The sequence below is a fragment of the Phoca vitulina genome, unplaced genomic scaffold (genome assembly GCF_004348235.1).
Source record: "Phoca vitulina isolate PV1807 unplaced genomic scaffold, GSC_HSeal_1.0 scaffold3, whole genome shotgun sequence".
Classification (NCBI taxonomy): Eukaryota; Metazoa; Chordata; class Mammalia; order Carnivora; family Phocidae; genus Phoca; species Phoca vitulina.
This window is the reverse complement of record NW_022589706.1, coordinates 64,290,842-64,304,010: the sequence shown is the minus strand read 5'-3', so window position 1 is coordinate 64,304,010 and position 13,169 is coordinate 64,290,842. Positions and strand designations below refer to the sequence as shown.

Below are 13,169 nucleotides of genomic sequence, written 5' to 3'. Positions count from 1 at the left end.
CTTAGTGCTTGTGATGTCTCCAGACAACTTTATAGTGCTTTTCATATATAACAAATTATAATACAATGCTTTGCATGTAGAAGTTCTCAAAAGCAATTTGCCGAATTACCTGGAAGGACATTTGTTACACATTTGAAATTTGCTTCCTCCTAAATAAAGCAGTTTATGAAACTCTTTCCAGGTAATTAAGAGTCATAGCAAATGAAATGACTTGCCCAAGGTCACTCATCTTACCAGTGTCAAAGTCAACAGTGCTCTGAGACCAGTACTCTTTTCATTGTTCCTGTCAAGAAATCTGTGACTTTTCAAGAGGCTCAGAGATTCTTTTTGGTCACTTTGGCCGAAGACTAAATTTGATTATGATATACAAATTTCATGTCCACTTTAATTACAACTCATAAATCTCTCCATTCCTCTTCTTTAGAACTAAAGCATATAATGGTTTCTGTCCACAAAATATTTTATTCTACCAAGAAATATATATCATTGAAGACTGAGAGAAAATCACATAATTTCTCTGTGATATTTTCTCTTGCATCCATACAAATGAAACATACTTAAGCAAATGACAAAACTTGCTTCGATTACTGTATAAATAGTTAGAACAGAGGTCTTAATCTTGGCTGCACATGAGAATTACCTGGGGAGGTTTTAAATATACTGATGCCTAGATCTCACTCCAGACCAATTAAGTTAAAATCTCTGGGGGTGCAATTCAGGCATCAGCATTTTAAAAGGTCAGAGATGGCTTCAATGTGCAACCATAGTTGAGAACTCCTGGGTGAGAGCAAATTGATGGAAATGATGAACTCATAGTCAAGCATCTTTACTTAATGTTTGCTTTTTTTTCCAACCACAAGGTGGCAGCATCACAATACAGTGCACGTACTAACCCCTTGATGGCGTGGATTTGGAAATTTGTGTCTGTAATATTAACTAATAGCATTTTGAGGGTTTCTCCAGCTGGAGAAGCCATTGTTCACTTTTTTCTTATTCTCTGTTGCTTTGTTGACTAAGAAAACTTTTAAATATATTTATTTCCACAAGTTGGATTAGCAGGAACTATATTATAAACTATAGTTGGTTGCAAAGAACATGGATTTTGTAATCAGATGGATTTGGGTTTAAACACTGCCTCTACCACTTACCTATAGATTGTTTAATCTCTTCATGCTTTAGCTGTATACCTAGAAAAGGAGGGTTGTTATAAGGACTAACTGAAATAATATATAAAAATCAGCTTTGTATGACTGGTACCAGAATGAAGATGTCGGGGAGGCTACAGTGATCATGCTATGATAGACCTGGGTACACAAAGTCCAGGAAAACTCAGGATACAGTACTTTTTTGTGTATGGTTTTTCTTTTCTGCATGTGGGTCTCTTCTTTCTCTGTTCATTTGTCAGCTTACACTGGTAATTATACAATTGTCTGGCTGCCTTCATTTTAAAGAACAAAGAAAGCCAATTTCTTTTTTTTACTACACCTTTATAAGTGGAAGGTGCCATTAGCAATGGGAGTAACTTCCTTTATTGTCAAGTTTCTGTAACAAATTAGCCTTTGTTTACTCACAGTTACTGTAATTCACTTCTCAAGCCTTGAAACTGTCTAAGTCAGCAGTGGCTTCCTACGTGCCAGGTCCAAAGAAAACTGTCATCTTATGCATCTTTGCTATTTGAATAGGCTGATGACACTCTCCGCCCTGACATATTTACTCCTTTCCTGCTGTGGTGACACCACTCCTGTTCTCCAGTCTCCATTGTTGTTTGAGTTGTCTTTTCTTCTCTTAGAATTATGAAGCCCAGGAGTTCTCTCCTATAGACCTAATTTCTTTTTACCCTGGGAATCTTATCTTTGACTACAGCCTTCATTTTAATGACCACAAATGACTCTCAAATCTAGGCATTGTCCCATAAAGTTGTCCTGAATTCCAGATTTACAAGTCTAATACCACTGGCATTAAAAATGGCGTCTCAAAATTAACATGTCAAAATTTTGAAATGGTTGTATCTCCTATTCACACAAAACCGCCACCTTCTCTTCCCCCACATCACACCTTTCAATCCATGGCACTACTTTCTACCCAGATGATTGAACCAAGGATCTGGTTCCTGAACTCTTTCCTCAGCCCCCTTATATCCAGACTGCCAAAGCTTATCAGTTCTTTACCAACCCCCCACCCCCAACAAAACACTTCTTAAAGGAGTGATGCCATATCACAAGTCTTCATTTCTTACCTCACACTTACTCTGACATAGCACAGTCTGACTTCAGCACCCAAGTGTTCTTGTTAAGGTCACTCTGTTGTGCCGTTCATGCTTGTCTACCTGTCTTCCTTTCTGCCCTGACAGGATACCCCTGAGAGCACTTGTTCTCAGGCCTCGCTTAGGAACCAAACGTAAGGCAACTTAGGAAAGGAGAATTAATCGTATTTTATCAGAGACAGATTTTATTAGCCTTTTATCTCCCATTGTGGAGTATTCTCAACTCATCAGACTTTTAAAGGGCATTTACTTCATTCATAGTATTAGATTGTTTAATTTCTATTCAAGAGCACAGACATAGTTCCTAAAACTTGCCTGAGAGATTTTAAAAAATCAATCAATAGTACATTACACATTGTCATTTGTCTACTTTTAGAAGGTACTGAAATTTTGGGAATTGGAAACAAAGTCATTGGTTACTGCATAGTAAGTTTACAATATAGAAAACCTACGTAATTCTGGAAAATAACAATATTTAGTCAGCTCTTTTGAGAATTGTGCATATTGCTCTTATACTTCTATTAATTTGGAAGATTGTTGGTAAGACTGTTAAGCAAATATTGAACTCCATTGTGGATAATGAACTGTTCTTGGTGTTACAGGGATATAAAGTTTTAGAAAAAAAATTAGAACATGCTAAACAGTGTCATTAGTCAAAAAATTATTTAAAAGTACGTATCATTTAGTGCAATATAAAATTATTCCTTCTAAATATTTATTTTCCACTCAGGAGGTTAAAATTTTAAGAAGTTCTACTCACCAACAATTTAAAATACATTTGGAAAAGTTATTCTATAATCATAGATTCAAGGAAATATAAAATTTTGCACATTTCTTTAAATGGATTTTCTGATCTGATTTTATACCCAAATCCACCCTTCTTGGTTGAAGCATTACAATGAATTGTGCATCTTTTCACATTCTTCAAGCTGCAAAAGTCAATATGAAAAAACAAAGCACATTTCAATAGGACATAATATCATTTTCTTTGATCCAGCTTCCGAATTAATAGAGAATGCACACACTGAAAGAAAATGCTATTTAAAGCCTTCAAATGAGGCATTTTCAACAAGACAGCAGAACACAAAGAGAAAAAGTGGAACAAAACCATATTGTATGCTTAATTAGGACAAAAGAAGCAGAAAACAAACACCAACTTGATGATTGTCATATGGTTCAGAACATGACTGATACAGAAACAATGTTAAATCAAGGGCTCAAAAATGGATAGAAAAATCTTTGCATGACTTAGATTTCTCATATCTGGTTCTCATCTCTTTTGAGATTCACATGTATAGAGGTCTTGATGTTGTCCAAGATATTTTGACAAAAAGCATTCAGGATATAAGTGTTGACTACTTGAGTGATATTTGCCAGATCTAGCTATGTGTGTAGACTGACAGAAAATTGGAACAGAAATCAGAGTGGCAGGCTCAAATTTGTTACTAATGAAAATCTTTTTGTAAGTGTTGAATTATTCAACTTAACTTTTCTGCAACCCAGAAGAATTCCTCCATCCAATCTTTTCCCGTAAGAGATCATGCATTTTATTCCTAACTCTGCCACCAATTAACTTTATGATCATGGACAAATCACCTGTGCTGTTTTTATATTCTCATTTGCAATTTGCATAAGGGTGGCACTAGATAATCTCTAAACTCTCTTCCATCACTAACATTCTATGATGCTGTTGAAGGCAGGATTATTTTGAAGATTAAGGAAAGAATAAATTTGGACATTTTACTAAATTATTACTTAAATATGTGACATAAAATGAAGTCACAAGAGAGCAAGTTGTACTTTGGGGGAATCAATTAGGAATTTGAATAATACTGATTAAAGAGATCTCTTCAGCAAGAACTCATGCCTGGCAGCAAGAACTCAAAAGAATGCCAACAGAATCCATATTGCTAAATCCCAATTTTATTATGTAGAATTGTACTCTTTTACGTGCTTTCTGGCAAAAGCCATATTTTATAGATAAGTTTTACATTTTTAAAAATGGAGAAAATGGGGCGCCTGGGTGGCTCAGTTGGTTAAGCGACTGCCTTCGGCTCAGGTCATGATCCTGGAGTCCCTGGATCGAGTCCCGCATCGGGCTCCCTGCTCGGCAGGGAGCCTGCTTCTCCCTCTGACCCTCCCCCATCTCATGTGCTCTCTCTCTCTCATTCTCACTCTCTCAAATAAATAAATAAAATCTTTAAAAAAATAAAAATAAAAATAAAAATGGAGAAAATGGAAGGAAATGCTGACATGATGTCTTAGAGAGGAAAGGGTGTAGAGCTGCGATTGTTGAGACCCCAGTAATAGAATATGTTGCAATTCAGTTATTTGTTTCATCCTCTAATTGCTGTATACCTGTGATCACAGATATGCCATGTCATAACATTGCTATGTGGGGTGCTCACATAATTATCCTCCAAACACTTGTGACAGTGAAGGGCCTGAGGACTGTTAGTAACTATAAGGACAACAAGCACAAACTGGAACTATTTTGAGCAAATTGAGACATGCAGTCACCCTATTGGCTTGTGTTTTTATTTCTTGTTTTAGGAAGATGTTTACTTTAAATATTGTTTCATTATCCCTTATTTTTGGTTAATCTCTATTACCATTTGCTCTGAATTATTCTTCAAATTGGGTTTTAATTTAAAAAGTCCATTGTTAATTAGTTATGTGACTTCAAGATATTTTTAAAAGAATTCTTTTGCATCTTAGTTTTTTGATCTAAAGATTATTTAAAAGGGCATATATAAAGAGCCTAGCACATGGTATCGTCTCAGAAGGGAAAAAAAGTGACTTACTTCCCTTAATTAGATAGAGAACAGTGTTCTTGGCTTATCAAACTTTCAAAGATAGTTGGGAAAGCAGATCTGAGAGCATTATAACTGTGTGTGTGTGTGTGTGTGTGTGTGTGTGTGTGTGACAATTTGTTCTGCAGTTCCTTTTTGTTTTATTAAATACAATATCCATATTGGTATTGAGACATGTCTTTTATATTTTTCCACTTTTTTAGGTGCTATCTGATATTAAAGTCTTCCCTCAAGGATCTATCTGGATCTGTCTGGGTGTGGTGGCAGTTTTGAGGTTTGGAAATCTTTGTGGGGTTCAAAATCATGCTTTGTATCATGCATTTCTGGTGCCTTAAAAGCCAAGATCTTCATTTGTTTCATTTACAAGAAATAGAGAATTACTTCCTCTTCTTGAAACTCTCTGATCACTTGACTTCTATAGCATTGTAATATTTTTATTATCTATGTATTTCTTAGATGTTCCTTTTTCCCTTTCTTTTCCTCCTTCTCCTTCTCCTTCTTCTCCATCTTAGTGTACTTCTCTTCCTCTAGTCAACCTTTAAACCTTGATGTCTGACAGGGGTCCATTTTGGCCCTTTACTCTTCCTACCAGCATTCACTCTATGGGTGACCTCATGCACTGTCATGATTTCAACAAACACCTCTTGCTGATAGTCTCAAATCTATACATCTCTAGCCAACATTCCTGTAATCATCAGATCATCTATTTAATTCTCAAATAGGCATCTCTGCCCACATAGCACTTGGCTTACCTCTCTCTCTACCAATCTCATTTCCCTTTTTCCATCCTCTATTTCTTTAGATGCCTCCATAAATACCATCATTGTCCAGCTGCTCAGCTTAGAAATCTGGGAATCATTCTTCTTTCTCATTTAATCAAAACCAAAATTCTACCAATTTGATTTATTACTATTTATTAATTATTCTTAATCTATAAAATCTATATTTTCTATCCATCTTTACTTTCCCTACCCTAGTCAGACCTTTTAATTTATTTTCTAGATCATGCATTAGCTCCCTAACTCTTCTCTATGCTTTCAGTGTGTCTTTCTTTAATCCAGCCAAAGATTTGTTCATGCCATTCTCTTAAGTTCTTCAGTGGCTTCTCCTCCCCTTCAGGAAGAAGTCTTTGCTCCATATCATGGTACCCAAGACCATCCTTGATCTAGCCTTTGCCTGACCCATCTTCTTCTCTAGGCACAGCTTTTATCTCTTGTCACTTCTGACCACATATGTTATATGTTACTATCACAGAATTGCTTCCAGTTCTCTTTGCATGTGTGTGCACCCATACAAAGAAATGTGCATCCACCACCACCACCACTGCTATGCTGTTTTCTAGGTTCTCTGCCCTTGGCCTGGAGTCATCTTTTTCTTCTTCTCCTTTCTTTTTGACAACATCTCACACATCTTTTGCTCATGGAACTAGTACAGATGTCATCTACTCCAAGAAGCAAAAGGTTTTGCTAGCATTTTGTTAGGATTTCTTCACTCTATCCCATATACATATGCATACTTTTATCATATTATGTATTAATTTTCTGTTTTATATCAGTCTTACCCCACTAAATTGTGAGCTCCTTGAGATCTGCAGCCATATTATTCAGTTTTGAGATTTCAATTTCTAATGTAGTCTGGTACATATTAGATGCCCAAGACCTTTACTGAATGAATGAATGAATTTAATAAATGAATACATTGATTCTAATATTTACTAACTCATAGTAATTATGTATTTGTTCATGTGTTACCTCATTTAATTAAAATGATTTATGCATATATATATAATAACATCAATATAAAAGACATTTAATCCATATTAAGTTATTGTTTATGTAATCCATTTGAATTCATGCCTCAGTATCTTTAAGAATTTCAAGCAAGGAAGCAGAGTCCAAAATCTTCAAAAATAACTGAAAGAGAATCTTCAGTCTCTTGGGGAATATTCAAAAACATGCAAGTCACAAGCTCTAATAACTTTCCATATATTATCCTTAATTTCATTTCATCCTTAATTTTCTCACATTTCAAATGGTTCAAATCTACTAAATTCTCCTAAAATATTATCTGGAGCACTTTTCTTTATCCCTGCTCCTCATTTCTTTTTTATTTAGATTTGTACTTGGGCAAAGAGAATCTTCCCTGTTTAATAAGGGGAGGGGGAGGGAACAACTGAGCAATAGAACACCAGCTTCTCTTTAGAAGATGGAGGCAGGGAGTGTTATGGACAATTGCCCAAGGACATATATATATGTTTGTTTGGATATGACATTACTTTCTTTAGATTATTGGTCAATTCCTCTTTTATATTATCATGTGGAAGACATCTTTATCTGAATGTACCCTTCCACTGCAGGTGATTACCTCGCCTCTTTAAAACAAAACACAACAAAACAAAACACTACTCTGAACATGTAGCCCTTTCAGCCATACCTATAATGCAAGTATATTTTACAGCCCTATTGGTTTGTTGAAAGGAAAAATCTTGGCCTCAGTACTTTTTCTCTCTTTGTAGTTTGTCCGTGGTTAGAGTCTATGTACTTCATGCTTTATACATTACCAACAGTTGTATGATGAAGATCCAAGGAAAGCCTCTCTCAAAATAGTTTTGTTGCAAAGAGAAAATAGCATTTATGCACTTTGGCAGGAACTGTACTCTTGAGCCATGTTCAGTTTTGAAACTTGACTGGAAAAATCCATTGCATGGAGAAGCCACCACACAGGATCCTGAGCTGAGTCTATTGTTAGAAGAAGAAAGAGGCACCAACAAGGCATAGAGCTCTGAGGACCTCTGAGAGCTTGTGCATACTGTGTCTGGCAGGGGACCTCCCCTCAGCAATACATATATTCAAGAAGAGGCAAAGCAGGAAACCTGCCCTTGGCCAAGTGTCTTTACATAACCAGAATTTGGCTTTGTGTTAGCTTACTTACATGACAGTTTCACAAATTAAAAACAAAAAACAAAACAAAAAAAACCACTTTATTTTACTCACTACATCATAATATTCCTATAATTTCGGAATCCTTTATAGTTTTGGGTAGAGTGTTCTGCCTTAGGTCCTGAAGGCAGTGCCTAATCACCCAGTCCCCTCACCTTTAAGTAGTCAGTGTTTCTGTGTTCTCACTGGTGTCATGGGGTAGGGTGGGGTCTCATTTTGCTTAGTTATTTTGGTAAAGACTACTCAGCCAGCCACGTTTGAATCACAGTAGCTGGTTTAAAGCCTTTTGCCTCAGTAGCAACTGACAGGTGTTAAAGGAATGTTTGGCCGCATCACTAGTTATTTCTCAATAATTCAGTATTGTGTTAAGTTGCCCCACCCCAACTGGGAAATTTTTTCTGTTTTCATACACAGTTACCTCTGTAGTATGTGAGGCTGCCCCAGCATATCAGGGCTAGAATGAATATTTATGTTTGTCATGATTCAGGCTACAGGAGGTTCTAAGTGCAGTAAAGAAGGGCCACTATAGTAGTAAGGTGCCTTATGGGCCAACAGTCTCCAACAGAGGCCCAGAGCTGTTTCTGAAAGTCTTATCCAAAGCCTTCCTATGACAGCCATTTTTGAGGGACGCCTGTCCTCATAGTCCTGAGTCACTTTATTGAGTAACTCTTTTAGTTTCTTACAACAATTTTTGCTTTTAGAGTGTAAGACAGGATGAATTCTAGGGCGCCTTGTCTCGTGGCACCAGAAATTGGTAGCTCTTCTTTCATTCAATCCATTGCCAGCCAGTGGAGCTCCTTAGCCCCTTCTCTATCTACTTATGGTGATATATTTTCCAAGAGATTTATTTTTCTTTCCATGTCACTTGGCCTAAAGTAGAGCTACCCTAGGTCATCATGATAGATCTCCCCTATCAGGAGATCTTATTCCTTTTCATCAGGAAGAAGAGGTCAGGGAATCTATCTGAGACCCTCCTTCCTGGAAGGCACCTGGATTTGTGAAAAATTTCTCCTTTTCCATCTCTGAAATCTTTATAGCAAGAGGAATGCTGACTCCATAAGTCAGACTGAAGGCCCTGTCATATCATGTCTCCCAAGTGGCCCTCAGGGGTTTATGGTGACCCACCTCTATAGACAGCTGGCAGAGTCTTTGACCTGAGGGGGGAAAGTATCATTTAAATACAAGGCACACAGCTATATATAAAGGTATTTTATGATGCTTCACAAAAAAACAAAAGGTAGATTAGATCTAAATCTGTCTTTATGCTAAGAACTAGTACTATGGTCTATTGAGAGGTATTAAAGACTCTTCTTCAGGCGGGTCCAAAAATGGAACAAAATCTTATCAGTGGGGGATAGTTTTGGTAGGGTTCTGTTATAGGGAAAGTGAATGGGAGAAACAGCTTCTGGGTCTTTGTAATCAAATATCTTGTTTGCTTTTTAAAGACTAGCTGTTAGTTGCTTAGACTTGGTTCTGAATCAGGTTTGGGAAGTGAGCTCTCAGTTTGGATTCTGCTGCCTTATCTGGTCAGCAGTAAATATCAGTATATAAATGAATCCTTCATAAGTCTGTGGGGAAATTTTAACTTCTGCACCACTGCAATTACCCATAATTTATATGAGGTTCTGATCATCACCCAAATCAATGAATAGCAAGGTACTCCCACATAGCAAGGTAAGAATTTAGTTATATTTGAGTTATTACACAAAGTTTATCATTTGTTTTTATTCTGCAGCCTCCACCTCAGATTTACGACAAACAGTTGGACGAAAGAGAACACACCATTGAAGAATGGAAAGGTGACTCTACCACTTAAATGTACATTTTGCTTTATTGAAACTCAGAAATTATCTTTGAGGCGTCTCCCTTTAAAACAATTTAGTAACAGATGATTTTATAATCATTTTCCTCACACCATTTTCAAAGCTCTCAAACTTTATATTTTCATACTAATAACAATACTGCACTTACTCAAGAATGTAAGGAATTAATTACTAACACTTTTTAAAATAGTACCGATTGTCAAAGTATTTGTCATGGTGAAGGGCAAGCTTCAATTCAAAATTTCAGAATGACACATTCCATGTTTGTACATAAAATTATCACATAAAACAAACAAAATTATGTCTAAGATGGCCTTAGATATTAAAAAATAAAAGATAGGTAATATATGAATTCATTCACTTCACTTACAGGGCTTGAAAGTTTAAATAGAAAATATATGTATCTAAATGGCTTATTTATCCTTCAAAATAAGAAAATAATGAATAAATACATTAGTTCATTTTTTTCACCAGAACTCTTCCAAGCACATAATACATGGTCAAGATTATACTCAGGGTGAAATAAACCAGAAACTATGAAGAATTGTTAAACTAATATAAATAACTACAGAGTAGAATAAATATGAAAAATTAAATGCAGATCATAACAAACCATTAGGTTAAAATGAGGAAGAACATAAATGGAAGCTCTGAAGGGAAGAAATATTTTAGCTGCTTTGAAGGAGTTAATCACTATAAGTTGGGGGAGCAGGAAAATACCAGTATAGGGACATATGGGGAAAACAAAGGGTAGGAATGAGCAAGAAGTGTTATAAAAATAGCGAAGAGATTTCTCTGGTTAAGGGGTCCTGTTGGAGAAGAGTGGACCAAGTAAACAAAGATGCTAAATGATAGACAGAAGACTTGATTTGATCTAATAAGGACCAGAAGTTACTCTTAAGAGTTTGTGTGTAGGTAGGTATTAGGATATAAATATCATTTGAGGATGAACATGGACTAAATTGGAAACTGGAAAGAGATATACTTGTAAAGACAATGATTATATAAATTGCAACCTGTCACAAAGCAAGAATAAGTAGCACTGATTTTTAGTTAAAAGGGGAAAAATAAAAGAAAGAATATATACATGTTTAACTCTAGCAAAGAAAAAGCCAGAAATGGATGCCAGTTTGGGAATAAATATAATAATTGTTATAATGTTGGGTTTTAGGCAAGTTTAGTTTTACAAATCCAAGATTTGAGTCTAGCAAAAAATGAAGAAAGAGTTGGAAAATTGTTGGGAAGTAATAGTTTATAGTCAGGAGGGTGTGTGCCTCTCTTAGGGAGTAAATATAGAAGAAATCTGGATGCTCAAAACTGAGCCCTTAAAGTTCTTAAAGAGATAAAGTTAGATGGCATCAGAAATCCCCCAAAGAATTCCGAACCAAGTAAAATGTGTATTCTTCACACATTTGTTTTGTCAAATGCTTTATTGAGCACTTACTTTTGCCAGGTTTGGTGCTGTTGAAAGAAAATGTAGAAATAGAGGAGTAAAGGAATCCCAATTGATTTGTACTTTACTCAATTCCATCAAAATGTTATTCATTAACTAGTAAGTTTTCTCTGCATATTAAGGAGAAATTTGTTTTTTATGACACTGATATTTGTTTCTTACAGAACTTATCTACAAAGAAGTAATGAATTCTGAAGAAAAGACTAAAAACGGTGTTGTAAAAGGACAACCTTCTCCTTCAGGTACTCACTCTCAGTGAATAACTAATAAACCACTACTTGTGTATTTTTTTTTTTTTTTTTTGGCCTTGAGGAGGGATTGCAGCCAATAACATTGCTAATAGAGCACATGAACTAATATCACATGATTATTTCTCTCTAGTGATTTTCATTCTATTCCTTTTGATATTTAGTGTGGTATTCATTCTGATTATTCTGATTATGAGGACCAGCACAAGAGTTCTTTCAGAGTTATTTTAAGATAATAGTGAATCTTTAAGAAATGTTAACAAGGGCTGGTTAAAGGGTAACTGCTTCTCATCAAAACACAGCCATCATGCTCTCTGACCACCACGTCAATGTAGAGGTCAGGAATCCCTCCAGCCAAAACCTCTTTCCTCAGTCACTCCAGTGTTGGAACTCTTCCCAAGGTTGGTGTGACAGTAGTTAAAGCATCTGCTAAGATGGGTTCTGATTAAAGGCAGCATAGAAAATCTCTCAGTTTGCCATCTACAGAATCAAACACATATGTGTACATATACTGTACATATTTTGCTGATCCTAGTAATATGCTTTAGGATTACTTAAGATAATTTACTTACACTCATTGCTAATATATTTTTCCTAAGACCTATGTTCTGAATGTAAAGAAAATATATAAAGAGTTTTAGAAAATGTGATGGCTTATCTCTAGCTTTAAACTACACTCAACTCACGCTGGCAAGAATGTAGGCTGCAAATGATTAGTCGTTTAGAGGAAAATGAATTGGTGCCCTACCTTTGATAAACAGTTTTTTCCTCATGCACTTTAAATTGTTTCAGGAAGGGCACCTGGGTGGCTCAGTCGGTTAAGCATCTGCCCTTGGCTTGGGTCATGATCTCAGGGTCCTGAGATCAAGCCCCATATTGGGTTCCCTGCTCAGTGGAGAGCCTGCTTCTCCCTCCCTCTGCCACTCCCCCTGCTTATGCTTGCTCTCCCCCTGCCCTCTGTGTCAAATAAATGAATAAAATATTTAAGGAAGGAAGGAAGGAAGGAAGGAAGGAAGGAAGGAAGGAAGAAAGGAAGGAAAGAAGAAATTGTAAACAAAAAATTAAAAAAAATTGTTTCAGGAAAAAAGATGTAGGATGAATTAATCAATTCTCCATACTGATACTACTTTTTGAACAACTGGTTTGCACTCAAATCACTATGATGCCCAAACAGATACAATTCAGTTATACCATGTTTTTTCTCATTCTAGTGATGTCCAATTCTATCCCAAGTCTTTCCTTTCCTCAAAGGAAGACTCTGCTCATTCATTTTGGCATCCAGATTGATACAGGTCTGTAGAAGTGGTCCCGAACTTACCTGCATGTTCTGTCTGCTGCTGATTAAGGAACCCAAAGACCAAATCTAACAGCCTCAAGATGCCACCTGCTAAGGCAGAAAGACTCCTTGTTTTAAGAATTTCCATAATGGCCAGAGCATGTTTTTCTATAATCATTAAGAAGTCAAAATACCAGGATCCAGTAAAGGTGACCTAGGAGCTCAGGGTAGGACTAGACCAAATTTTTTGCAGGGCCTCTTCTATTCATCTTTAATTCAAGGTATCATTTATTCATCTTCTTTCCTTTTTTCAAAGATCTTGGGATCATGCCACCCACTTCAGGACATCCCATC

The 13,169-nt window shown here is 36.2% G+C and overlaps 1 protein-coding gene across 9 annotated transcripts in view; it reads left to right on the top strand.

Moving 5' to 3' along the window:
* The window catches only part of MAPK10 (mitogen-activated protein kinase 10), a 317,221-nt gene that overhangs the window by 291,477 nt on the left and 12,575 nt on the right, over window positions 1-13,169 (top strand). For all 9 annotated transcript variants that reach the window (XM_032400729.1, XM_032400737.1, XM_032400738.1 and 6 more), the window contains 2 exons: window positions 9,751-9,814; window positions 11,456-11,533. In XM_032400729.1, coding sequence (XP_032256620.1) covers window positions 9,751-9,814; window positions 11,456-11,533 — 142 coding nt within the window. The remainder of the gene's footprint in view (window positions 1-9,750; window positions 9,815-11,455; window positions 11,534-13,169) is intronic.